The 26,564-nt window shown below is 40.9% G+C and overlaps 1 protein-coding gene across 10 annotated transcripts in view; it reads left to right on the forward strand.

Moving 5' to 3' along the window:
- Positions 1 to 26,564, forward strand: part of Golga1 (golgin A1) — a 58,359-nt gene that overhangs the window by 9,624 nt on the left and 22,171 nt on the right. For 5 of the 10 annotated variants that reach the window (XM_052723338.1, XM_052723340.1, XM_052723341.1 and 2 more), the window contains 8 exons: positions 8,371 to 8,461; positions 11,802 to 11,876; positions 12,813 to 12,910; positions 14,747 to 14,779; positions 16,636 to 16,764; positions 17,288 to 17,457; positions 17,887 to 17,998; positions 25,034 to 25,159. In XM_052723338.1, the coding sequence (XP_052579298.1) occupies positions 8,371 to 8,461; positions 11,802 to 11,876; positions 12,813 to 12,910; positions 14,747 to 14,779; positions 16,636 to 16,764; positions 17,288 to 17,457; positions 17,887 to 17,998; positions 25,034 to 25,159 (834 nt within the window). The remainder of the gene's footprint in view (positions 1 to 8,370; positions 8,462 to 11,801; positions 11,877 to 12,812; positions 12,911 to 14,746; positions 14,780 to 16,635; positions 16,765 to 17,287; positions 17,458 to 17,886; positions 17,999 to 25,033; positions 25,160 to 26,564) is intronic. The other 5 variants (XM_052723337.1, XM_052723342.1, XM_052723343.1 and 2 more) reach the window with 3 other exon arrangements.

Raw genomic sequence — 26,564 nt, forward strand, 5'->3', positions numbered from 1 at the left:
CTCACTCCCCATTGGCATCAGAAGGGGAGAGTTTTTCACGAAGGCCCAATAGGTCTCTGCCATGTTGGGCTTCTGCAGCAGCCACCGGGCGCACTCAGCGCTCAGGAATCCAAAGAGGAACTTCATTGTCTTGAGGAAAGACATAAACAGAACCCCAGGCCCACACCAATACCAGATCGGGTCTCCTCCAAGTGCCAGTAGAAAGATCCTTCCATTGTTCTAGAGGGTGATTTGCAACAGGAGCCCTCCAGTGCTTATCTGCAGGAGATACTCCAGCAGAATCCACTGATGAAATATTTAAAATATATAAAACAAGGGAAAGAATAGAATGTAGAGAGGAATGATGAGTCCCTAGTTCCCCCTTTTTACTTTAGCAAAATATGTTTGTTTGTTTTTGTTTGTTTAATAGTTCAATTTTTTTTAATTAATTAATTTTTTCTATTATCAGCTTGATACAGTATAAATTCTGTTTTTTTTTTTGTTTTGTTTTGGTTTTGGTTTTTCGAGACAGGGTTTCTCTGTGTAGCTTTGCGCCTTTCCTGGAACTCACTTGGTAGTCCAGGCTGGCCTCGAACTCACAGAGATCCGCCTGGCTCTGCCTCCCAAGTGCTGGGATTAAAGGCGTACGCCACCACCGCCCGGCTAAATTCTTATCTTAATAGGGAAATGTTTCATTGAGGCTTGCTCAGTAATTGAGTAAAACCAAAACTTATCATAAGCCATTGTCATCCTGGGGTCCCCCATGCTATATATATAGCCTCCATGGTTCTGTGGGTTGTAGTCTGATTGTTCTTTATTTTATATCTAGAATCCACCTATGAGTGAACACATACCATGTTTGTCCTTCTGGGTTTGGGTTACCTCACTCAGGATGATTTTTTTCTAGTTCCATCCATTTGCCTGCAAATTTCATGATGTCATTGTTTTTCTCTGCTGAGTAGTACTCCATTGTGTATATGCACCACATTTTCTTAATCCATTCTTCAGTTGACAGGCATCTAGGTTGTTTCCAGGTTCTGGCTATTACAAATAGTGCTGCTTTAAACATAGTTGAGCATGTATCTTTATGGTATGATTGAACATTCCTTGGGTATATGCCCAAGAGTGATATGGCTGGGTCTTGAGGTAGTTCGATTCCTAATTTTCTGAGAAACCACCATACTGATTTCCACAGTGGTTGTACAAGCTTGAATTCCCACCAACAGTGGAGGAGTGTTCCCTTTGCTCCACATCCTCTCCAACATTAACTGTCATTAGTGTTTTTGATCATAGCCATTCTGACAGGTGGTATCTCAGAGTCGTTTTGGTTTGCATTTCTCTGATGATTAAGGATGTTGAGCATTTCTCTAAATGTCTTTCAGCCATTTGTGATTCTTGTTTTGTGAATTCTCTGTTTAGCCCATTTTTTAATTGGATTGTTCAGTATTTCGATGTCTAGTTTCTTGAGTTCTTTATATACTTGGGAGATCAGTCCTCTGTCAGATGTGGGGTTGGTGAAGATCTTTTCCCATTCTGTAGGCTGTCTTTTTGTCTTATTGACCGTGTCTTTTGCCCTGCAAAAGCTTCTCAGTTTCAAGAGGTCCCATTTATTAATTGTTGTGCTCAGTGTCTGTGCTGTTGGTGTTATATTTAGGAAGTGGTCTCCGGTGCCAATGCGTTCAAGAATACTTCCTACTTTCTCTTCTATTAAGTTTAGTGTAACTGGATTTATGTTGAGGTCTTTGATCCACTTGGACTTGAGGTTTGTGCATGGTGACAGATATGGATCTATTTGTAATCTTTTACATATTGACATCCAGTTATGCCAGCACCATTTGTTGAAGATACTTTCTTTTTTCCATTGTATAGTTTTGGCTTCTTTGTCAAAAATCAGGTGTTCATATGTGCATGCGTTAATGTGAGGGTCTTCAATTCGATTCCATTGGTCTGTATGTTGGTTTTTATACCAGTACCAAGCTGTTTTTATTACTATAGCTCTATAGTAGAGCTTGAGGTCAGGGATGGTGATGCCTCCAGAAGTTGCTTTATCATACAGGATTCTTTTAGCTATCCTGGGTCTTTTGTTTTTCCATATGAAGTTGAGTATTTTTCTTTCCAAGGCTGTGTTGGGATTTTCCAAGAATTGTGTTGGGATTTTGATGGGGATTGCATTGAATCTGTAGATTGCTTTTGGTAAGATTGCTATTTTTACTATGTTAATCCTACCTATCTATGAGCATGGGAGATCTTTCCATTTTCTGCTATCTTCTTCAATTTCTTTCTTTAGAGATTTAAAGTTCTTATCAAAAAGGTTCTTCACTTGTTTAGTTAGTGTTATCCCAAGGTATTTTATATTATTAGTGGCTATTGTAAAGGGTGATATTTCTCTGACTTCTTTCTCAGCCCTTTTATCATTTGTGTATAGGAGAGCTACTGATTTTTTTGAGTTGATCTTGTATCCTGCCACTTTACTGAAGGAGTTTATCAGCTGTAGGAGTTCCCTGGTAGAATTTTTGGGGTCACGTATGTATACTATCATATCATCTGCAAATACTGAAAGTTTTCCTTTCCAATTTGTATCCCTTTGATCTCCTTTTGTTGTCTTATTGCTCTAGCTAGAACTTCTAGTACTATATTGAATAAATATGGGGAGAGTGGACAGCCTTGTCTTATTCCTGATTTTAGTGGTATCACTTTGAGTTTCTCTCCGTTTAATTTGATGGTGGCTGTTGGCTTGCTGTAAATTGCCTTTATTATGTTTAGGAGTGTTCCTTGTATTCCTGATCTCTCTAAGACCTTTATCATGAAGGGGTATTGGATTTTGTCAAAGGCTTTTTCAGCATCTAATGAGATGATCATGTGGTTTTTTTCTATCAGTTTGTTTATAGGGTGTATTACATTGACAGATTTTTCATATGTTGAACCATCCTTGCATGCCTGGGATGAAACCTACTTGGTCATGATGGATAATTTTTTTGATGTATTCTTGGATTCGGTTTGCCATTATTTTGTTGAATATTTTTGCATCAATGTTCATGAGGGTGATTGGTCTGTAATTCTCTTTCTTTGTTGCATCTTTGTGTGGTTTGGGTATATCAGGGTAATTGTAGCCTCATAAAAAGAGTTTGGTAATGTCCCTTCTGTTTCTATTGTGTGGAACAATTTGAAGAGTATTGGTATTAGTTCTTCTTTGAAAGTCTGGTAGAATTCTGCACTGAAACCATCTGATCCTGGGCTTTTTTTGGTTGGGAGACTTTTGATGACAGTTTCTATTTCTTTGGGGGTTATTGGTCTATTTAAATAGTTTATCTGGTCTTGATTTAATTTTGGTATGTGGTACCTATCCAGAAAATTGTCCATTTCTTCCAGATTTTCCATTTTTGTGGAGTACAGGTTTTTGAAGTATGACCTGATGATTCTCTGGATTTCCTCGTTGTCTGTTGTTATGTCTCCCTTTTCATTTCTGATTTTGTTAATTTGGGTGCTCTCTCTTTGCCTTTTGGTTAATTTGGCTAGGGGTTTGTCTATCTTGTTGATTTTTTTTTCAAAGAACCAACTCTTTGTTTCATTAATTTTTTTTGTATTGTTCTCTTGGTTTCTATTTCGTTGATTTCAGCCCTCAATTTGATTATTTCCTGGCGTCTATTTCTCCTGGGTGAGTTTGTTTCCTTTTGTTCTAGAGCTTTCAGTTGTGCTGTTAATTCATTGGTATGGGATTGCTCCATCTTCTTTATGTGTGCATTTAGAGCAATGAATTTTCCTCTTAGCACTGCTTTCATAGTGTCTCATAAGTTTGGGTATGTTGTACTTTCATTTTCATTGAATTCTAGAAAATCTTTAATTTCTTTATTTCTTCCTTGACCCATTGATGTTTCAGGTGGGCATTATTCAGTTTCCATGAGATTGTAGGCTTTCTATAATTTTTGTTGTTGTTGAATTCTAACTTTAAGGCATGGTGGTCTGATAAGATACAGGAAGTTATTCCAATTTTTTTGTATCTGTTGAGATTTGTTTTGTGACCAAGCATGTTGTCAATTTTTGAGAAGGTTCCATGGGGTGCTGAGAAGAAGGTATATTCTTTTGTGTTAGGATGGAATGTTCTGTAGATATCTGTTAAGTCCATTTGAGTCATAACATCTGTTAGGTCCTTTATTTCTTTGTAAAGTTTCAGTCTGGCAGATCTGTCTTTTGGTAAGAGTAGTGTGTTGAAATCTCCCACTACTAATGTGTGGGGTTTGATGTGCGTTTTAAGCTTTAGTAATGTTTCTTTTATGAATGTGGGTGCCTTTGTATTTGGGGCATAAATGTTTAGAATCGAGATTTCATCTTGGTGGATTTTTCCTGTGATAAATATATAATGTCCATCCTGATCTCTTTCGGTTGATTTTAGTTTGAAGTCTATTTTATTACATATTAGGATAGCTACACCAGCTTGTTTCTTAGGTCCATTTGCTTGGAAAGCCTTTTCCCAGCCCTTTACTCTGAGGTAGTGTCTGTCTTTGAAGTTAAGGTGTGTTTCTTGTATGCAGCAGATGGATGGATCCTGTTTTCTTATCCATTCTGTTAGTCTGTGTCTGTTTATCGGTGAGTTGAGACCATTGATATTGATGGATATTAATGACCAGTGATTGTTATTTCCTGTTTTTTTTTTGTGGTCGTGTTGTGTTGTCCTTTTTTGGTGTTTGTTGGTGTGGGATTATCTATTGCCTGAGTTTTCATGGGTGTGTTTAGCTTCTTTGGGTTGAATTTTCCCTTCTAGTGCTTTCTGTAGGGCTGGGTTTGTGGACAGGTATTGATTAAATCTGGTTTTATCATGGAATATTTTGTTTACTCCGCCTATGGTGATTGAGAGTTTTGCTGGGTATAATAGTCTGGGTTGGCATCCATGGTCTCTTAGTGTCTGCATAACATTTGTCCAGGACCTTCTAACTTTCATAGTCTCTATTGAGAAGTCTGGGGTTATTCTGATGGGTTTGCCTTTATATGTTACTTGGTCCTTTTCCTTTTCGGCTTTTAATATTTTTTCTTTGTTCTGTATGTTTAGTGTTTTGATTATTATGTGGTGAGGGGACTTTTTTTTTTTTTTTTTTGGATCCAGCCTATTTGGTGTTCTGTAAGCTTCTTGTATCTTCATAGGTATTTCTTTCTTTAGGTTAGGAAAGTTTTCTTCTATGATTTTGTTGAATATATTTTCTGTGCCTTTGAGTTGGTATTCTTCTCCTTCTTCTATCCCTATTATTATTAGGTTTGGTCTTTTTATGATGTCCCAAATTTCTTGGATGTTTTGTGTTAAGACTTTTTTGTCTTTAGTGTTTTCTTTGACTGATGAATCTATTTTCTCTATTGTGTCTTCAGTGTCAAAGATTCTCTGTTCCATCTCTTGCATTTGGTTGGTTATGCTTGTTTCTGTAGTTCCTGTTTGTTTAGTCAAGATTTCTGTTTCCAGCATTCCCTCAGCTTGTGTTTTCTTTATTGTCTCAATATCATTTTTCAGATCTTGGAATGTTTCTTTCATCTGTTTAATTACTTTTTCTTGGCTTTCTTTGATTTCTTCCAATTTTTTGTTTGTTTTTTCTTCCATTTCTTTATTTTTTTTTTTTAAGATTTTATTTATTTATTATGTATACAATGTTCTGCCTGCATGTATGTCTGCAGGCCAGAAGAGGGCACCAGATCTCATTACAGATGGTTGTGAGCCACCATGTGGTTGCTGGGAATTGAACTCAGGACCTCTGGAAGAGCAGCCAGTGCTCTTAACCTCTGAGCCATCTCTCCAGCCCTTTTCTTCCATTTCTTTAAGCGAATTTTTTATTTCCTCCATAAGGGAGTTTTTCATTTCCTCTTTAATGGAGTTTTTCATTTCCTCTTTAAGGGAATTTTTTATTTCTTCTTTAAGGGCCTCTATCATCTTCTTAAGGTCATTTTTTAGGATTGATTTCTTCTGTTTCTTCTGCCTGGGTATGTTCAGGTGTTGCAAGTGTAGAATCACTAGGTTCTGATGTTGTCATATAGGTCTTTATGTTGTTGCCTGTATTTTTTGCACTGGCGTCTACTCATCTCTTCCTCTGCTCGGTGCAGGCAGTGTCTGTGTCTAGAGGTACCTCTCTTTCTCTAATCTTTAGTTTTGGTTCACTAGGAGTTCTTGGTTAAATTGGTGCTGTTGGGCTCTTTTTCTTCGGGAGCAGCTTAGTCAAATCAGTCAGGTTTAGTGGGTTCTGTCTCTTGGAGCAGTTGTTCCCAGTTGTTGTAGAGTGTGCTTATGGTTTTTAGTGGTTGTTAGGTTCGTAGGGGTTAGTTTTTTTGTTTGTTTTTTGTTTTGGGGTTTGTTGTTGTTGTTGTTTTTGGTGGGGGAGCAGGGAAAGGTAGCTGTCTGGTCCCTGGGACTCTGATGGGTAGGGCCTAGGGACTAGAGACCTGATCTGTCGGTCTGGAGATGGGAGCTTACCTGTTCTCAGTCGTTAAAGTGTATATACTTACGATTCTGGTGATCTGGTTCGGTGGCTGGGCGGAGCCTTCTTTTGTGTTCTCAGGTCACGTTTTGCTCATTCGTCAACTCCTCAGCTGATCATGTTTCCTCAGACTTCAAATTGTAGGATTCTGAATCCTCTCCCAGATGGATTTCAGCTGAGCAGGGTAGTCTCACCAACACCTCCAAGTTGTTGGGTTTCTCAGGATCAGCAGCTGGGCCCTGGGTTGGCCTCAGACAGAGTGTTCAGATCCGTTCTGCTTACTTTTGTTTTACTGATCCCATCCCACCCCTACTTTCCTTCATCTCATTGTTCTCTATCAGAAGTAGTAGCAGTAAGTAGCAGTAAGTAGTAGTAGCAGTAAGTAGTAGTAGCAGTAAGTAGTAGTAGTAGTAGTAGTAGTAGTAGTAGTAGTAGTAGTAGTAGTAGTAGTAGTAAAAAGGTGAGAGTCTATATATCCAAACTGGTGAGATGGCTCAGTGGATAAAGGTGTTGCTGCCAAGCCTGACACCCTGAGTTTGATCCCCAGGACCCATATAGACAAGAACCAACTCCAACTGCAAATTGTCCTCTAACCTCCATACAAATGTACACACAAATACACAAATAAATGCAAAAAAGAGAGAAAAATAAGTCAGTATAACAGCTAGGTGTGGTGATTTATGCCTGTAATCCCAGGATTCAGGAGGCTGAGGCAATAATATAACCAAGTCCAAGGGCAGCCTGAACTACAGAATGAGACCTTGTCTCAAAAATAATAAAAAGAAAAGAAATAAGGGCTGGAGAGATGACTTGGTGGTTAAGAGCACACTGACTGGTCTTCCAAAGGACCCAGGTTCAATTCCCAGCACCCATATGGCAGTTCACACCTGTCTATAGCTCCAGTTCCAGAGGATTCAACACCCTCACATAGACATACATGGAGACAAATCACCAATGCACATAAAATAAAAATAAACCATTCTTTCTAAAAATAGACAACCTCCCTACCCCCCACCAAAAAAAAAAAAAAAAACCAAAGTAATAGTAGTGGTACACATAAATGTTTAGGTTTGGGTGGTTTTTTTTGTTGTTGTTTTAAGGGTGGGATTTTTCACCATGTAACCCAGGCTGGCCTCTAACTCACAGAGGTACATCTCCTCTTCTTCCTAAGCTGGGTTTGAAGGCCCATGTCACTGCCTGGCATCCCATAAGTAAGTAAGTTTGTTTCTGAGACAGGGTCTCAACTATATAACCCTGGCTTTACTATAACACCCTATGTGGACCAGGCTAGCCTCAAACTCACATAGATCCACTTGCTTCTGCCTTCCAGTGCTGGAATTAAAGGTGTTCACCACCCAACTTTCCATAAGTTTTAAAGTAATTGACGGTTGGAGGGGAAATGGAAGCCTATTCATATATTGAACTATTAGATGCATGTTTTCTGTGGAAGTCTGGTGCATTTCAGAGGTTTGGATTAATAACTTTGTTTTATAAATGGGAATATTGCAGCTTTATCAATACAGGACAAAGTCTTAGCCATGCACAAGACTTTGGTTCTTTGTTAAAGACCTCTCCCCTTTTATTCCAGGAGCGTAATCTTTGAAAGAAAGTGATTTCTATTTTGTCTTATATTCTTGGTGTAATATGATCATAAGGAACTTTTTTATTCCATGCTGTTCCATAAGGACTACGTTTTTCCAGTAGTCCATACCTGTATGTGAGTTGTGTTAACAGGCCCTGTCACCTTGTTATCACAGAGGAAGGCAGTGTTGCTTCCACTTCCCAGGTGGGGAAGCTAAAGTCAGTTACTTTAAGAAGGTTTTAGTGATTACAGTCAATTAAAATGTAATCAAATAAAAGAAAAGAGGTGTTGGTTTTCTATATGGGGCTGGCTCACTGGGCTAGAGACCCATGTGATCTCTCCTTTTATCTGTCCCAACAGGCTTCTGATGGAAGCAGCTCCAGAGAAGATCTCTCATCCCAGCTTTTGAGAAGAAATGAACAGATACGGAAGTTAGAGGCCAGACTTTCTGGTATGTGTTAAAAAGCCATAAACAACAGACATAGGACAGATGACCCTCTCCTGATATAAGCCTGCTTTGTAGGGTAACTATAGTAACTTCCACACAGCATTTAATCTCCTTAGTCAGAAAGAAAAATTCTATGCCCGCTTTTTTGCCTTGATTCTTTTTTTAATTTTAGCATAGTGAATATTGTAAATTCAAACTGAATTTGAAAGCTTATTTTTAAAAGCTACTGTTTTCTGCTCCTGCGGTTTCTAGCCATGGCTATAAAAAGTGTTTAAAGTTCATATAGAGGCTGGTAGGGTGGTGCAGACCTTTAATAACAGTACTTAGGGAGACAGGAAGATTCTAAGTTTAAGGCCAACCTAGGCTACATAGCACGATGCTAGGTGGGTGGGGTTGGGAGGGTCAGCGCGCCTGCTGAGTTTGATCCCTGGGACCCACATGGAGGGAAGAGAACAAGCTCCTGCAAGCTGTCCTCTAATCTTCACATATATGCATGTATACACAAAATAAAAAAAATGAAGTTTGAAGAATTTTTTTAAATTTATTTCAATTTATTTTACATGCATTGGTGTGAAGGTGTCAGTTGAGCTGGAGTTACAGACAGTTGTGAGCTGTCATATGGGTGATGGAAATTGAACTTGGATTCTTTGGAAGAGCAGCCAGTGCTCTTAACCACTGAACCATCTCTCCAGCCCCTGAAGAACCTTTTTTTAATTTTTAAATGAGGAAATGTGTTTACAATAGATTTGGCCATGTTCCACTGTTAGCATATCTTATTTTCAGGTAGAAATTTATAGGAACTACTCTGTCTATTAGGGATGATCAGCAGGTGTTGATGCTGGGCTGCTACTTGGTGTAGCTCACATCACCTATGGGAGTCTTGCTCCAGGACTTGGGGCCACTTTTCTATAGTTTTCCTGATTTTAATACGTGCTTCTTTAGAATTGTATTTAGATGTAATTCTCTTTACATCTCTGTCTTAGTTACTGTACTGTTGGCTGTGAAGAGACACTATAACCAAGGCAACTCTAAAAAAGAAAGCATTTAATTGGGGGCTTGCTTACAGTTTCAAGAGATTAGTCCATTATCGTCATGGCAGGGAGCATGGCAGCAGACATGCATGGTGCTAGAGAAGTAGCTGAGAGCTACATCCTGATCCAAAAGAAAGGAGAAAATGGCCCTGGTGAGGGCTTTGAAATCTCAAAGCACACCCCCAGTGACATACCTCCTCCAACAGGGTCACACCTACTACAGCAAGGCCATATCTCCTAATCTCTCTCAAATATATGAGCCTATGGAGGCCATTCTTTTTTTGTTTTGGAGTGTGTGTGTGTGTGTGTGTGTGTGTGTGTGTGTGTGTGTGTGTGTGTGTGTGTGTATTTTAAGACAGGATTTCTTTGTATAACAGTCCTGGAACTCGCTCTGTAGACCAGGCTGGCCCTGAACTCACAGAGATCCACTTGCCTCTGATTCCCAAGTGCTGGGATTAAAGGTGTGCACCCCCCCACACCCAGCTGGAAACCATTCTTATTGAAACCACCACAATCTATTCAGTTTATAGTTTACACCGCTCCCATTACCTCCTTTTCCTGAGCAAGGCATGTTCACGATAGAAATGGGAGTTTTTATATTGGTTTTTGACAGAGAACACACTTTGATAGCTTCATCCTGTGATGTGGTCCATGGTTTATGTGTATCCTTTTGCTCCTTTGCCTTATACCTATTTAATTGGGGTTAAAAACAATAAACCAAAATTCACTGGGTTGTATGTGAAATGGGTTTGTTTAGCTATCAAGAATCCAAAGTATTGTTCACACTAGTTTTGTCTTCAGGATCAGCTTCTTGGGGTCAGCAAGATAAGGCACACAGGTAGTGAATGGTAAAGCTGGGATTCAAACTAAGATCCAAGCTCCAAATTGTCTGCTTAAGTCAGTTGTTACTGTCTTGTACACCTATCTGTAAAGTCGGTTGTTCTTTCTTGATCCCTATAAACAACACCAGTAACAGAAGTGAAATAACTGTTGCTTAACATTTAGAGAGTTGACATTTATCAGCCCATTTAACATCTTAGGCATTGTCACTGGCCTCCTATGAGTAATAACAATGGCAGCTATGTTTTATTCATCACTGTGTGCCAAGCACTTAATGCATACAAATTAATTTAATGCTTCCTTTGAAGTAGATGTGATTAGGTCAGGCATGTAATTAGGCGCACACTTTTAATTCCAGCACTTCGGAGGCAGAGGAAGGTGGATCTCTGAGTTTGAAGCCAGCCAGATATACAGAGGAAGTTCCAGGACAGCCAGGGCAGAGAAATTCTGTCTGAGAGAGAGAGAGAGACAGAGAGACAGAGACAGGGAGAGACAGGGGGGGAGGGGGAGGAGGGGGAGAGAGAGAGAGAGAGAGAGAGAGAGAGAGAGAGAGAGAGAGAGAGAGAGAATGATTAATATCAGTTAACATATGAAGAGACTAATATTCCAGGTCAGTAATTTACTTAAACCCTAGCTAAGAATTGACAGAGTTGGAATTTGAACTGCTTCTTCTTTTATACTATATCATACTATTTTCTTTGGATCCCCAGGTAATTCTTTCACCTTTGAGGTGACATTGGTCACCTGTAGAAAGGGAGCACACTTGTCTAGAGAATTAAGCACCTGCACCATAAAGGCAGTTCTATGCTTAGGTGTTTGCTGTTTACCTAACCACTGCTGCTCAGCTGTATGATCTACAAGTGAGCTTTTAGTGAATACCCTTGATCTGCCATACTGCTAAGGGCAACAGGGAATGGAAACTGTCTTAGTCACTGTTCTATTGCTGTGAAGAGACACCATGACCAAAGCAACTCTTACACACATACACACACATACACATACATACTTCCAACAAGGCCACACCTCCTAGTCCTCACAATCATTCTTAAATAGTGCCACTACCTGAAAACTAAGCATTCAAATATATGAGCCTATGGGGGACATTCTTATTCAAACCACCACAGGAACACTGAGACTTAGAACTGAGTAATGAAGATTATGGTGGGTTTTTCATAGCAGGGAACTTCTGTGACCAGACCTGGCCTAATTGTTGTTGTTCTCTGTCAAGGCTAAACAAATCTACTTGTTTGTACTCACTGTTTCTACCATGGAAAGTTTGTACTATTCCTGTTTGCCTGTGTCATTCATTGTTAGTGGAGGCTTTTTACCTAGCTTTCCTTAACAGGACTGGTTTTCAGGTTAAGAAAATCATCATCATTTTCATTCATTTTATTTTTTGTTTGTTTGTTTAATTAACTTCCTTTCCTAATGTTTGTCCACTCCTGGTATGTGCATCACCCTCCTCACCCAAGACTATGCTGAACAGGTCCGAAACTTGCAGAAGATAAAAGAGAAGCTTGAAATTGCATTAGAAAAACACCAGGATTGTACGTATTTTTTTTTCCTGCTTTCTTTAATCTTTTCAGGATTTAGCTTTTTTAATGACTTAGTATATTGTTACATGTGTCCATCAGGACTCATATCTCTATTTTATAGTGTTCTTAATCAGATTGATATGATGTTTGACTGAAAGCTACCAAATATAAGCATATATCTGTTGCATTGTGGGCATACTTCTTAAGAGGGGATAATTTTGTGTTCATCTCTGTCCAGCTGATTGCCCTTGGATGATTTTGGTATAGTCTAGTACCTAGCCCTTGAGTCTAAACTAGGAGAATATTCTCAATGTAGCTTCATTACTGTTATATTGACTAACTGTGGGAAAGCTCTAACATATATTTTGTTAAATTACCCTATCCCAACTCATATTTTCCTTGGGTATTGTCATCTAAGGAAGATGCTACAGGGAGAAGAAAGAAAACTAAAGAATGTTTTTGTTTTGTTATAGTTGTTGCTGGTTTTGATTTTGTTTTCCTTTTTTATTTTTTTCCGAGATAGGGTTTCACTGTGTAGTTTTGGTGCCTGTCCTGGATTTCGCTCTGTAGGCCAGACCTGTCTCTGCCTCCCGAGTGCTGGGATTAAAGGTGTGCACCACTACCACCTAGCCTTTGTTTTTTTCAATTCTGATAAAGAGGTAGCAGCTGTGACTTCACAGCAACCACAGTGGATGGTATTTTCTGCCCACCTACCAGTTTGATGTCTTCACTATTATAGAAGGCAAAGGTGAGGACCCAGACAGCAAACTAAATTCATCTTACCAGGGCAGAAAGGTTGTGGGAAATTGAGTTTTTCACAATCTCATAATCCATTTCTATGAGCTTGCCTTTTTCATTTGGTGGCATTTGTAAACAACTCACATGGACTGTTTGTCATGCTGTTTCTGAAGTATTTCCATATCTCAAATAGAGCCTCTTTGTTAACAGCTTCCATGCGGAAATTCCAAGAGCAGAATGAGACATTCCAAGCCAACAGAGCCAAAATGGCAGAAGGACTGGCTTTGGCATTAGCCAGGAAGGACCAGGTATTTTATATGTGGTACTCCCCAAGGCTAGGAAAAGATTTCATTTAGGGACTTGACTTAAAAATCATGACACAGACCTGGTAAAAGTCGTTACAACATAGAAGGAAAGGAGTGAATATAAGTTTTTTGTGTTTTGTTTTTTTTTTTAAGATTTATCTATTATTATGTGCATTGGTGTTTTGCCTGCATGTATGTCTGTGTGGGGGTGCCAGATCCACTGGAACTGGAGTTACAGACAGCTGTGAGCTGCCATGTGGTTGCTGGGAATTGAACCCAGGTCCTCTGGAAGAGCAGCCAGTGCTCTCAGCTGTTAAGCCAATAAGTTCTTTAAGGATTCATTTGACCTTTTCTTATGAAGCCTGACTTGACACTTTAATCACGAAGTGTGTCCAGAATTCTCTCTGTGTGCATTTTTGTAAAATAGAGACAGAAACCGATGTGTCCATAATCTACTAGTTAGCCTACAAATAAGTAAAGGGTCTCACCCTCTAAAAAGTTGTCCCCCATCCTACACCCACAAACACCTCCCTCTTCCAGTGTAAGACGCTGTCACACTAGTCACAGCAGTTCACATAACCCTTCTGACCCCTTCTCCCAAACCAAATATGGGCAGAAAGAGACTCTTGATCTCCATGGAAACAGCTACTGAGAGATGCTAAGTGAATAGCAACAAACAGTAGTCAAGTAAGCCAGCTGTGGTGTGCTCTTCTACTCTCAACACTTAGGTGCATACAGGAGGATCAGGTGTTCAAGGACAGCCTAGACTGGATGAACCCTGTTTCCAAAGAAAGGAAAAGCAATAATAAATTAAGACAAAACAAAAAATTTAAAAGGGGAAAATAATACTACTATAGTAGCTATGGGGTGTGTTTTGTTTGATATAGTGAGTAGTATTTTGAGTCTTGTGGTTGTTATTTGGGTTTTGTTTGTGTGCTTGACTGTTTGTTTGAGTTTTTTCGAGGCAGGCTTTCTCTGTGTAGCCCTGGCTGTCCTGGAACTTACTCTATAGACCAGGCTGGCCTCCAACTCAGAGATCTGACTGCCTCTGCCTCCTGAGTGCTGGGATTAAAGGCGTGTGCCACCTCTGCCCTGCTAGTCAGTAGTGTTTTAAATTAGGGTGAGCATCAGTATTTTATAGTGATGATCCTGTAGATAAGTGGTTTGTTTGTTTTAAAGTATAAGTATAAAAGCATAAATATAAAAGTGTAAGTATAAATATAAAAGCATCATTTACAACTATCTAATAGATAGCTATGGTGTGAATGTATGTAAATATGAGAAAAAAATCTAAAAGTAATATATTCTGATTAGCACCTGTTGAGCTTGGTCCTTTTGTACCAATGTTATTTTCCTTATATTCTGTGGTTTGTGAATAAGGAGTGTAATATCCTCTCTCCTTTGTCATACACCAGAGTCTCAAGCCAAGGGAGCGGATTGTTACCAAATACTGTTGATCATGCTCCTCTAGACTTTCAGTAAGTTGATGTCTAAACATCAGCTGTGTGACCCAACTCAGTGGCTCCTAGCTGCCCACTCAGAAGTTATAGCAGTGTTCGTTGACAACTGGAAGAATAGCAGAGCTTGAGTGTCCTGAGCGGACACCTGCAGGCTGTACTGTGTTCTAGAACTTTATGTAAAGTGTATCTTCCTTTTCTTTTGGGACATTTAGCTTTCTTAATATTGAACCAGTTTTATGGGTATTTTTTGCTTGTTTATGTTACTGTTTATCATTCCCTTTTTTGGTTGATTGATAGCTTTTAGGAGAAAGTTGTTTTCTGAGAGTCTCGATATTGTAGATTCTTCTCCCTGGAAACTGTTTCTTTTGTTTTGTTTTAGGAATGGTCAGAAAAGATGGACCAGCTTGAAAAGGTTAGTCATCTTTGTTGTATGCATGATAGCATTATCTCTGAGGCTTAGGAAATGTTTTCTCCAGCCAGACCTAGTTAGTAAAGGCTTGTAACCCCAGCTACTTGGTAGACTGAAGCAGGAGAATTTCAGGGTCAAGCCTGCCCTGGCTATAGCGTAAATTCAAGGCCAGCCCAAGCAACAAAGAAAACAACAAAGATTGCTTATTAAATTCGTATATATGTTATGTGTGTCTGTGTGACTATATACTATATGTATGCAGGTGCCCATGGAGGCCAGAAACATTGGATGCCTCCTGGATCTGGAGTCACAATTAGTTGTGAACTACTTGGCTCCTCTGGAGTAGCAGAAAATGCTTTTAACCATTTAAAATTAGAAGTGGGAACTAGCAAGATGGATCAATGTGTAAAGGTGCTTGCTGCCAAGCCTGATGCCTAAGTTCAGTCTCCAGAACCCACATGGTGAAAAGGAGAGAACCATCACCCACAAGTTCTCTGATCTACACATATATACCATGGCACATCTGTGCCATGTTTACATAAACATACACATACACACATAAATAATAAACATTAATAAAAGTAAATCTCACATATTATGCAAAAAGAAAACTTTAAAAAAAAAACTGGGCATATTGATTAGTGATACAGTGCCTGCCTAGCATGTGTAAGGCTCTAGTTTCTTCTTCTTTTTTTTTTTTTCTGGTTTTTCGAGACAGGGTTTCTCTGTGTAGCTTTGCACCTTTCCTGGAGCTCACTCTGTAGCCCCGGCTGGCCTCGAACTCACAGAGATCCGCCTGCCTCTGCCTCCCGAGTGCTGGAATTAAAGGGATGCACTACCACCGCCCTGCAAAGCTCTAGTTTCAATCCCAGAAAACCAAAAGAAAAGGTGGGTAGGGGGTACTGTTTTCCCCAGTACCCAGCTCACAGTACTGGTTGTGGTAGTACCTCCTGGAAGCAGGACACTGAGTGATTGGACTGGCTTCAATAGCCTGCCTCTTACTCTTCCTTAGTGGATATGCTGGGTATCCTTTTTTGGCACTTCCTGCTATACTCCCTGCCCTCATCCTTTTCCTTATTTTCCTGAAGGTGATGACATCACCTGGGCTTGGTACCTTCTGGCTTTGAGTGGCCACTTGAGAACACCAGAAGAATGATGATGGAAAGCGTATAATTCATATTTTTATTCCTCAGCTTTGTCCACATGTGGTTCCTTGGATTTCCTTAATCCCATGGTCAAAACTTTTAAGCTTCCATTGGCCTATTGGTTCAGAGGGACACTCTGAGATGGCTTTTCTCATAACCACTCCCTCTTTTTTAGTGCCCTAACAGTTTACCTAACAGTTACTACTATATTATTTCCATAGATATCTTTACTTACAAATTTGGTAAATTCTTTTATTAAACCATTCTCAAAATCCCTAAATTGACTCTGCTATCTGTTTGCTTGTGGCCCCTGATTGACCCTGTAGTCACATCGGGAATTCTGCCTAACAAAACAGGAGAAACCAGAACGTTTCTCAAGGCTTATCACTAAGGAAGTAAGAGAGCCTCTTGGATAGACAGAGATGAGATGATTCTGCTAGGACCATTGTTCCCTGGCTTCATATGCAGCTAGTTGCTACATAGCGAAGGCCTGTCTCAAAATAATGGCTGAGGGCTGGAGTGATGGGGAAAAGCTCTCGTGGCCAAGTCTGTCGGCCTGAGTTTGATCCCTGGAGCCCACAGATTATTGTTTGACCTCACACGTGTTATGGCACGTATGTATGTGTCTGCAGACATACAATTTAAAATGTTCTGCTTGTACAATACAGATTTCTAGTACTTGGGTTGCCTAACTTGGTGTCTTCTTGCAAACAGGATAAAAGGTTTCTGACAACTCAGCTACAGGAAATGAAGAACCAGAGCCTGAGCCTTTTTCAAAAGAGAGATGAAATTGATGAGTTAGAGGGGTTCCAGCAACAGGAAATCAGCAAAGTAAAGCACATGGTAGGTATTTCTGTTTCAGTAGCTCAGTAATAGTACCATGAAGCAATGAGTCCTTATGCCTCAAGAAGTCATCACTCTCATGACTGTAAACACCCTCCTAGTCTTTGATACTAACCACATTGCAATGTTTTCAGATTTATTAAAAGTGGGAAAGTTCTGTTTGAAATGTATCCTTTTTACCTTCTATCTGTGTAAGTACTACACATTAAGCCCAATTCTCATCCCACAGAAATATCATTCTTCTCTTTTTCTTTCTCTGTGTATGTGGGGTTGTGGGTGTGGTGAAATAGAGGCATGGGGTGGGGGGCAGCAAGGGCATGTATTTGCCACAGCATTGGTGTGGAGGTCAAAGGACAACTTTCAGGAGTCCATTCTCTCTTTCATGGGATCTAGGGATTGAATTCAGGTGGTCAAGCTTGTGCAGCAAATTCCTATACCCACTGAGCCATCTCAATGGTCTGGTCATGTATTCAAATTGTGTTTCTTAGCGGTGGCCTAATGGGACCTTATGTCTTCTTATCAGCTTCTAAAGAAAGAAGAATGCTTGGGGAAAATGGAGCAAGAGTTGGAGGCACGAACCAGAGAACTTAACCGCACTCAGGAGGAGTTGATGACTTCCAATCAGATGTCATCTGGCTTAAACCAGCAGCTAGAAGAATTGCAGAGACACTGCTCAACGCTGGAAGAACAGAGGTTCTTGCTTGGTCTGTGGGGCCTTTGGGAGAGGTGTTGGTATAGCATTGCTATAGCCTACCCACATGTCCCCATTGCTCATCTCAACTTTCTGATCTCAGGGCTGGCAAAGGCTTCTGCATTTGTTCCTATGTGGCTAGGCCTCAGGCCCTCCATGCCATCACAGCACTGGCTCTCTCCCTCACCCTCGTAGGCATAAGTCCATTCCATTCCTGCTGAGCAGTAGAATCTGATTTGATTTGTAAGGTTATTGAGTACTCAAAGACAGATCAGAATTCCTTGCTTAGACCTTGGTGGTCTTCCTGCTTCTGCTTCTGAAAGCCAAGGAGCTTTTTCACAAAGATAAACTTACTGTGCATCCTTCCTTCGGAGAGTGTGTCATAGAGGAAATACCAGAATTTGCTCATTGTCTGCTTTCTTTCCATGAAGAGATCGTGTGACATCTTCAAAAGCATGTGCAGAACATAAGATTGTAGTCCTGGAACAAAAGGAACAAGAGCTCCAAGCGTTCATTCAGCAGCTTTCCATTGACTTGCAAAAGGTAAACACAGGAGCATGAGTAGGAATCTCCTTCTGCTGGAGTGTGTGTTGCCCATGTGGACCATGTGTCCTACTTCCTGTTCTAGCCAAGCTGCACTCATGTGGGGCAGCTACTCAGTTACATAGATTGCTTAACAGAAAAGACAGTATTTCTAGGTGTGGTGGTACATACCTGTAATCTAGGGACTTTAGACACTAAGACAGGTTTACTGGCCCTAGACATTAGAGGCTGGCTTTGAAAACAATGTGAAACCACCAATTTTTATATATAATATTTATTAAAGTTGAAGAGATGAAGGAGGAAAAGAAAAATAGTATCCTAACAGGAATTCTCAAAGCATAATATTTGTTTTATTTTGTTTTTGATTGGTGGTCTAAATTGCTTAGAGTGATTTAGAACTTGGAATTCTCCAACTTCAGTCTCCCAAGTAGCTGAGATTAAAAGCTTGGGCCACTGTACCCATATAAAGTTTGTCACTTATTTGTTCTACCCATTCCTATGGGCCTGAAAGTATAGTGCAACTGTAGAGCACTTGCTTAGCATAAGGCCCTGAGTTCAATCCCTATTACCTTAAAGAAAAATAGTATTATGTCTTAAAGTACCACATAATAAACCTTGAATAGAAGAACATGGAACAGTCACTGGCATGGCCACAGTTATATTAGGATTTACATCATTTTTTAGTTTTGTTTTTCATTTGGCTGTAAGACATTTTATTGCCCAGTAGGCAAAAACCATAGGCCTATGTTAAATTCTGAGAACAAATAGATGAACAATAATAACTAAGTATGAAAGACTATTCTTTATTTTTTACATTCGTGTGTGTGTGTGTGTGTGTGTGTGTGTGTGTGTGTGTGTGTGTGTGTGCATGCAAAGTCAAACCACCATTTTCTCTCCACTACATAGTTCCTGAGAATCAAACTAGGTCATAAGGCTTGGTGGCAGGCCTTAACCTGCTGAGCTACATCAGCCCTGAAGGACTACTATATCCAGTTCTTTCCATACTATATGTATTTTAAAGGTTAGTGGGGTGGGGGAGGGTATTTTATGTGTGTAAGTGCTCTGTCTGCATGAGCACCTGCACACCAGAAGAGGGCGTCAGGTCCCATTGTAGATGGCTGTGAGCCACCATGTGGGTGCTGGGAATTGAACTCAGGACCTCTGAAGGAGCAGCCATCACTCTTAACTGCTGAGCCATAGCTCTAGCCACACCCAATATATTTTGATCATATTCTTTCCCCTCCTCCAACTCCTTACAGATCCCCCCACCCCTCCTTACCTACCCAACTTCATGTTCTTTTTCTCTCTGTTTTTCTGTCATTAGTTTACTTACAATCTTATCTAGTATAACCATTTTACTCCATTTTTCAGAGATTGCTTCTTTTTTTTTTTTTTTTTTTTTGTTTTTGTTTTGTTTTTCGAGACAGGGTTTCTCTGTGTAGCTTTGCGCCTTTCCTGGAACTCGCTTTGGAGACCAGGCTGGCCTCGAACTCACAGAGATCCGCCTGGCTCTGCCTCCCGAGTGCTGGGATTAAAGGCGTGCGCCACCACCGCCCGGCTTTTTTTTTTTTTTTTTTTTTTTATTGGAGCCTGTCCTGGAACTTGCTCTGAAGAGTTCCAGGCTAGCTTCAAACACAGAGAACTGCCTGCCTCTGCCTCCAAAGTGCTAGGATTAAAGGCATTCACCACCACTGGCTGGCCAGAGATTGCTTCTTGTAAATATTCTTCATGTCTGTTAAAAGGATGAATTAAGCATCCTTATATCTTAAGTAGCTGGTGCCTTACTATAAAGAAAGGTGCAGCAAATATAGATCCAGAGTATATGGTCCTCATAGCCCGCAACCACCTCTTGTCTTCCATGGAAAATGTCAGATTCTTCTCTGGGCCTCCTAGTAGTGGCTGTGACAGGCCCTGGAGGAGATGAACCTCCAGATGCTCTGGCCCCACGAGGCTTTGCTGGAAACTTATCAAGGTGTGCAGAGACAAAAAGGAGGGCTATCCTTTTTTTTTTTTTTTTTTTTTTTTTTTTTTTGGTTTTTCAAGACAGGGTTTCTCTGTGTAGTTTTTGGTGCCTGTCCTGGATCTCACTCTGTAGACCAGGCTGGCCAGAGATCCTCCTGGCTCACAGAGATCCTCCTGGCTCTGCCTCCCGAGTGCTGGGATTAAAGGCGTACACCACCACTGCCTGGCCCCACCTTTTCTGTTTTTAAGACAGAGTCTCATTATTGCCTTGGCTGACTTAAAACTGACCTGGAACTTGAAGGTTGTTCTTTGTCTTACAAGTGCTGGGATACAAGACATGCACTGCCACACCTGCTCATCATCTTTTTTATAATTGAGAAAAAAGGCCCAGGAAGGTCAAGCCTGTAGTTAGAAAATTCCATCCTTTCTGAAAATCCTGAGACTTCCTATGTGCTTGGCTATATGCTGGCTATTAGAAATACCATGGTGAGCAGAACAGATACTGCTCCTGCCTGTTTAGTGCCTACAGTCTTGACAGTCAACAAATTTTACCAGTAATAGCATGAGTATATAATTACTGACTTTGACAAGTGCACTGAAGGAAGACTGAGATGCTGTGGGAGCCTGTACAAGGTATCAGCACATTGGGATCAGATGATCTCCGTCAAGTAGTGGTGCCTGATAATTCCCTGCTGGAGTTGGAAGGGAAGGACGAAGGGATAGAATCTCAGTCAGGAAACAGCATGAGCAAAAACCCTGAGATAAGTAAAGAAACTGGCACCTTAAGGATGTGGAGGAGAGCTTGAAGGGTGCTACAGCATAGAAGAGTGGACTCATCTGACTGTAGGAGAAGGCATACTGAAAGGACCTTCCCTTTCAAAAAAAATAATAATGATGATTTGCTGTTTGTCCAATTGTGAAGTGATGATGGCTTAAATTTTTTATTTATTTTTTATTCATATGTGTGTTTGTGTATGTGTTGGTAAACACGTGCCATGGCACATATGTGGAGGTCAGATGACAACCTTCAGGAGTCAGTTCTCTCCTTCCAACATGTGGGTTTTAGGGATTGAACTCGGGTTGTAAGGCTTAACAGCAGGTGCCTTTACCTACTAAGACATCTCACCAGCCCATGATGGTAGCGTTGCTAAGAGTGATGGCAAATGGAGGCTGGACAACTTAAGAAATAATGAGGAGATTGGCAAAACTGGATTCCTTGGTTCCTGGCTTGAGCATCTTAGTTGCTGATACTGCCAGTCGTAACTCAGAGAGCACTACAGGAAGGTCAGTGAGTACCAAGGTCCTAAGTTTAGAGTAGGTTTTTATTGTTGTTAATACCCAGATATGACTTTATAAACTTTACAGATGTATAAAAATAAGGATGAGGTTAAAAAAAGTGTAACAAACTGCCAACTCCCTGTGTGTGTGTGTTCTTCAGGCTAAAAAAAACCAGTGCTTCGGCACAAAGCTTCTTTGTGTCCTTCACTGTTCTATCCTGTCCTTTCTTCCTTCAGAAATAAGCACATGCTGGCCGTGGTGGCACACACCCTTAATCCCAGCACTTGGGAGGCAGAGGCCCTGTCTCGAAAAAACAAATAATAATAATAATAAATAAGCACAAGCCATAGATTGTTGTTGTTTTTTTAATTTATATTTTATGTTTGAGTGCTCTGCATGTGCACCTGCACACTAGAAGAGGGCATCAGATCCTGTCATAGATGGTTATGAGCCACCACCATGTGGTTGCTGAGAATTGAACTCAGGATTGCTGGAAGAGCAGCCAGTGCTCTTAAGATCTGAGACATCTCTCCAGCCCCCTACCAGAGATTGTTTTAATTCTTGCTTTGTTTTATATATTTTTTTTGTTTTTGTTTTTTGTTTTTTGTTTTTCGAGACAAGGTTTCTCTGTGTAGCTTTGCGCCTTTCCTGGAACTCGCTTTGGAGACCAGGCTGGCCTCGAACTCACAGAGATCCGCCTGGCTCTGCCTCCCGAGTGCTGGGATTAAAGGCGTGCGCCACCACCACCCAGCATGTTTTATATTTTTACCATATTTGATACCTATACAGTATCTTCATTTGTTCTCATCCTTCTTAGTATTATATAAATGAAATCATGCTGTAAGTATGCTAAATCCTGCTGTTTTGTTAAAACAAAGTTGAGCTCACTATGTCGACCAGGCTGGCCATCTGTTCACAAAGATCCAACTGCCTCTGCCTTCTGAGTGCTGGGATTAAGTCGTGCACCACCACACCCACCCCACTTCTCTATCCCCAATCTTCACATAGCTCTTATTTTAGGCCCATACCTGTGTGGTTCAGATGTGACTAGAGAATAGATAAAGAGGGAGACTTAGGAAGTAAGCAGGTTTGGCAGCAGGGATTGTGTTTGGTAGTAGTTCCATTAGTCAGCCCCAGGTGTTGAAGACCTGATGTAGCACAACCAGACTGTACTATAGGATGCAATCCATAAGAAGACTAGCTGGAGTTTTGGCAACTTGATTCTTTTTCTGACCCCAACTTCATGCTCTACCTAGCCAACACAGTAACTTGTGTAAGATGGTTGGTCTTCAGTGGGAAGGGTCGCCCTCAAGTGTCCCTCAACTTCAGAGTGAACAGCAGAACAAGTGCAGGCTTAGAGCCTGAAGACCAGTCTGAACCCTTACTGTGTTGCTGAGAGATCTGTCAGTTTTCTTGTAACACAAACGCAATGAAGAGTGGTTATAAGGACTAGAGATAATGGGAAATGCTTGTACATGCTTGCATACTGGAGCTGCTGCTGGTGTGGCTGAACCATGCTTCTTGCAAGTATTACTATTGCCCTGATTTGCATTATAATGAGAGATCTATAGGATATATCATTATGAGCAAAGTTGTTTTACTTTTTTGTCTTAACATTCATCTCTCTTGTGTTATCTACTTTCTGAATATTGCCATTTACCTCAGCATCTGAGCCACAGGTTTCAGGTGTGTCTTCAGCCTTTCTGGCCTCCTGCACCAAGTTTCCTGATCCGGTGAACTTGTCTTAGCTCTTTGCATATTTTGTTTGTTCTAGTAAAACAACTTTAAGGGTGAAAGAATTTATTTTAGCTTATAATTTCAGGTTACAGTTTATCTTAGTTGGTGTTCTATTGCTGTGAAGATACACCATGACCAAAGCAACTCTTATAAAAGAAAACATTTAATTGGGGGCTTACTTACAGTTTCAGAGGCATAGTGCATTATCCTGGCCAGGAGCATGACAGCATGCAGGCAGACCTACAGCAGTAGTTGAGAGCTACATCCTGGTCCATAAACAGAAAGAGAGAGACTGGGCTTGGCATGGGCTTTTGAATCCTCAAAGCCCACTCAGTGACACACTTTCTTTAATAAAGTCACACCTCCTTATCCTTGTAATCCTTTCAAACAACTCTACTCCCTGATGACTAAGCATTCAAATATATGAACCTATGGGGACATTTTTATTCAAACCACCACATAGTCCATTATTGAGGAGAAGTTAAGATGGCCAGTTGCATTATATTCACCGTCAAGAGCAAAGAGAAATAATGCATGCGTGCTCACTTGTGCTCAGCCCCCTCTCTATACTTACATGGTCCAAGACCTAAAGCTAGGGACTGGGCTAGTTTTTCAATTAATGTAGTCAAGACAATCTCCCACAAACATGCCCACAGACCCACTTGATGCAGACAATCCCTCACTGAGACTATTCCAGTGTGATTTTAGATTGTGCCAACTTGACAAACCATTATACTGCTCTCTACCCACAATTCTGTTTCCTCTCCTGCCTCTATGTACCAGAACTTGCCTGTTTGGGAGGCCTAGTCTGAGTATCTCAAATAGTTGCTCCCTACTGCCTTTGCTTTCTCAAGCACTTTGTATATCATTGTCTTATAGGATAATTATGTTACTTTATAGTTACTTATATGAATAGGTATCTGTCTCTACTTCCAGAGACCAGGCTTCTTGCTTTTGTGGGTCAGAACCTGTATATTCTTGGAAGGCAACAGATAATGTTTAGGCCTGACAAAAGTTTGTTTTGTTTTGTTTTTTTAATTGTGGGGTTGTACATCCATTCTTCAGAGTCCTCCCATTCAATCTTGCTTTCACTGGTAACAGTTGAGAATGGCAAATACTTCTCCAACACCCTATACTCAGAGCTGCGTCTTCCTGAGGAGAGATTGACCCAAGTTGAACATGTCTGTGGCTTGAGCTGAAGCAATGGAAGTATAAGCATGGCATGCAAGGGAGCAGAGTGAGTGTGAAGAGTGTGCACACCACTGTTAAAGCCTGGCACCCTGCACCTTTCTGGGAGAGGAGAATGGGCATCCTCAGTGGAAGAAGGACCACCATGGATCTTAGTGCCTGTGTATTCAGAGCTTCCTGGATTCTCGGATATGACATTGAGCAGCATTTGGTGATTGGTGGTGATGAAAGAACCAGCTCCCAACCACCATCACTGCATTCATTGACAGAATGTCAAGCTGAAGTGGGCACTGTTCTCAGGCCAAACTGAAATTCACGGTGGCGCTGTTAGTTCCTGTCATTTGTTTCAGAAGTTCTCTTGTTGGCCTTAAAGCAGTTATCTCAGCTTTATCCCTGCTGTGCCCAGCTCTTTTTTTTCCCAAGAACATCATTATGGCTTTCTGGTTTGGGATGTTTGTTTATTGTCAGTGTTAGAGATTGGATCCAGGGCCTTAGGAATGTAATTCCAGAGACACTGGGAGCTTCTTCAATGGGATTGGCCTTGCTCCTTCTACCAAGAGAGTAGTTATTTTTTTCTTCCCAGGTTGTCGGGTGCTTAAAGTGAAGATGCTTGCTTCTTGATATATTAGGTCTCCTCATCTGATGCTTGCTTCTTGTTGTGATAGGTCTCTTCCTTTAATGTTCCTGGTTCTCATCTGGCATCTCCACCCCATTTTTAGGAAAGCTTTCTTGGTTGCTTGTTTTTCTCTGATGTGATTGAGCACAGGATTTCAGAGAAGCATGATGATGCAACAGGGCGGAGAAGAGAGGTAGGTAAGAGGGCTTATAGTCGAAAGAAGACTTAAAGAATGACTCTGCTTTCTCCTGCAGGTCACTGCTGAAACTCAAGAGAAAGAAAATATTATCGCACATTTGCAAGAAAAGGTTATATCCTTGGAAAAGAGACTAGAACAGAATTTATCAGGAGAAGATCATATACAAGAACTCTTGAAAGAGGTAATGTCTCCTCATGCTGACCAGTGTTAGAAAGGCATGGTGATGCTGGTTGTTGCATATGTTCTGAGTTTCTGATCTGGAGGATTAGATGACAGCTCTCTGCAACTAAGTATAGCTCTTTTGGGCCCCAAACTCCTGGGCTCAAGCTGTCCTTCAACCTAAATTCCTGAGTAGCTGAGACTATAGGCACATACCATGACACCTGGCTTATGCAACTTTGGATTGACATCAAAAATAGCCTTTAGGGGGCCAGGTGTTGGTGGTAGTACATACCTTTAATCCCAGCACTCAGGAGGCAGAGGCAGTCGGAACTCTGTGAGTTCAAGACCAGCTTGGTCTACAAAGGGAGTTAGTTCAAGGACAGCCAGAGCTAAACACAGAGAAACCCTGGCAGGGCTGGGCAGTGTGTCCCAATTATTAGACTGCTTGCCTAGCATGTACAAAGCCCTGAATTGAGTCGCCAGCACTCCATAAACCAGGTGTGGAAGTACATGTCTGTAATTCCATAATTTAGAAGGTAAAAGCAAAAGAATCGGGGAAATTTAGGGTCATACTTGACTACACAGTGAGTTTGAGGGTAGCCTAGGCTACATGAGACCCTACCTCAAAATAAAAATCAACATGTTCCCTGTATGTTTCTCAGAAAAGGGGAGAGCTTTGTTCACGCAGCTACATGATGACTGATGCTACCTAGGCTGTCTTGTCTTGCTGCACTGTTTCCTTCCCTATACTCCCCCGACCTCCACCTCTACTGTCAAGGGAAATTATCACCAGTCCTTTAGCTTGAGCAAGAACTACCTTGCGTCATAGGCTTCCTTTGGCTGGGAGAGCTGTTAACAGACTGACCTTATGCCATAGTAGAGATAAACTTCCTCTCCTCTTTGTAGCCCAGTGATTGCCTCCTCGTGACAAAGTTGACAAAGCCATGAGCTTTGAGCTTATCCTAGACTTCACTGTCTATCAGGCCAAGCTTCTCCTTCTCTCCAGCCACTGTGGTACTCCAGAGCTTCCTGAAGCACTAACTGAAGGTGCATTGAAGTCTCCAGGCTGGCCACCCAGCACCAGTCTCTCCTTCACCTTCATCACTCCTACAAAACTAACCTTAGCCAGGCAGTGGTGGCGCACGCCTTAATCCCAGCACTCAGGAGGCAGAGCCAGGTGTATCTCTGTGAGTTCGAGGCCAGCCTGGGCTACAGAGTGAGTTCCAGGAAAGGCGCAAAGCTACACAGAGAAACCCTGTCTCAAAAAACACACACACACACAAAAAGCAAAACTAACCTTACCAACCTGTATTTCTGATCATATCATTCCCTTGTACATCTTCCACAATTCCCTTAGACATCTACATTTAGTATAAGATGGATTCTAGTGTTTAAGTTGGTTTCTAGAGGCAAGCATCTGTGTT

This window comes from Peromyscus californicus, unplaced genomic scaffold (assembly GCF_007827085.1).
Source record: "Peromyscus californicus insignis strain IS unplaced genomic scaffold, ASM782708v3 Scaffold_7__1_contigs__length_154581171, whole genome shotgun sequence".
Lineage (NCBI taxonomy): Eukaryota > Metazoa > Chordata > Mammalia > Rodentia > Cricetidae > Peromyscus > Peromyscus californicus.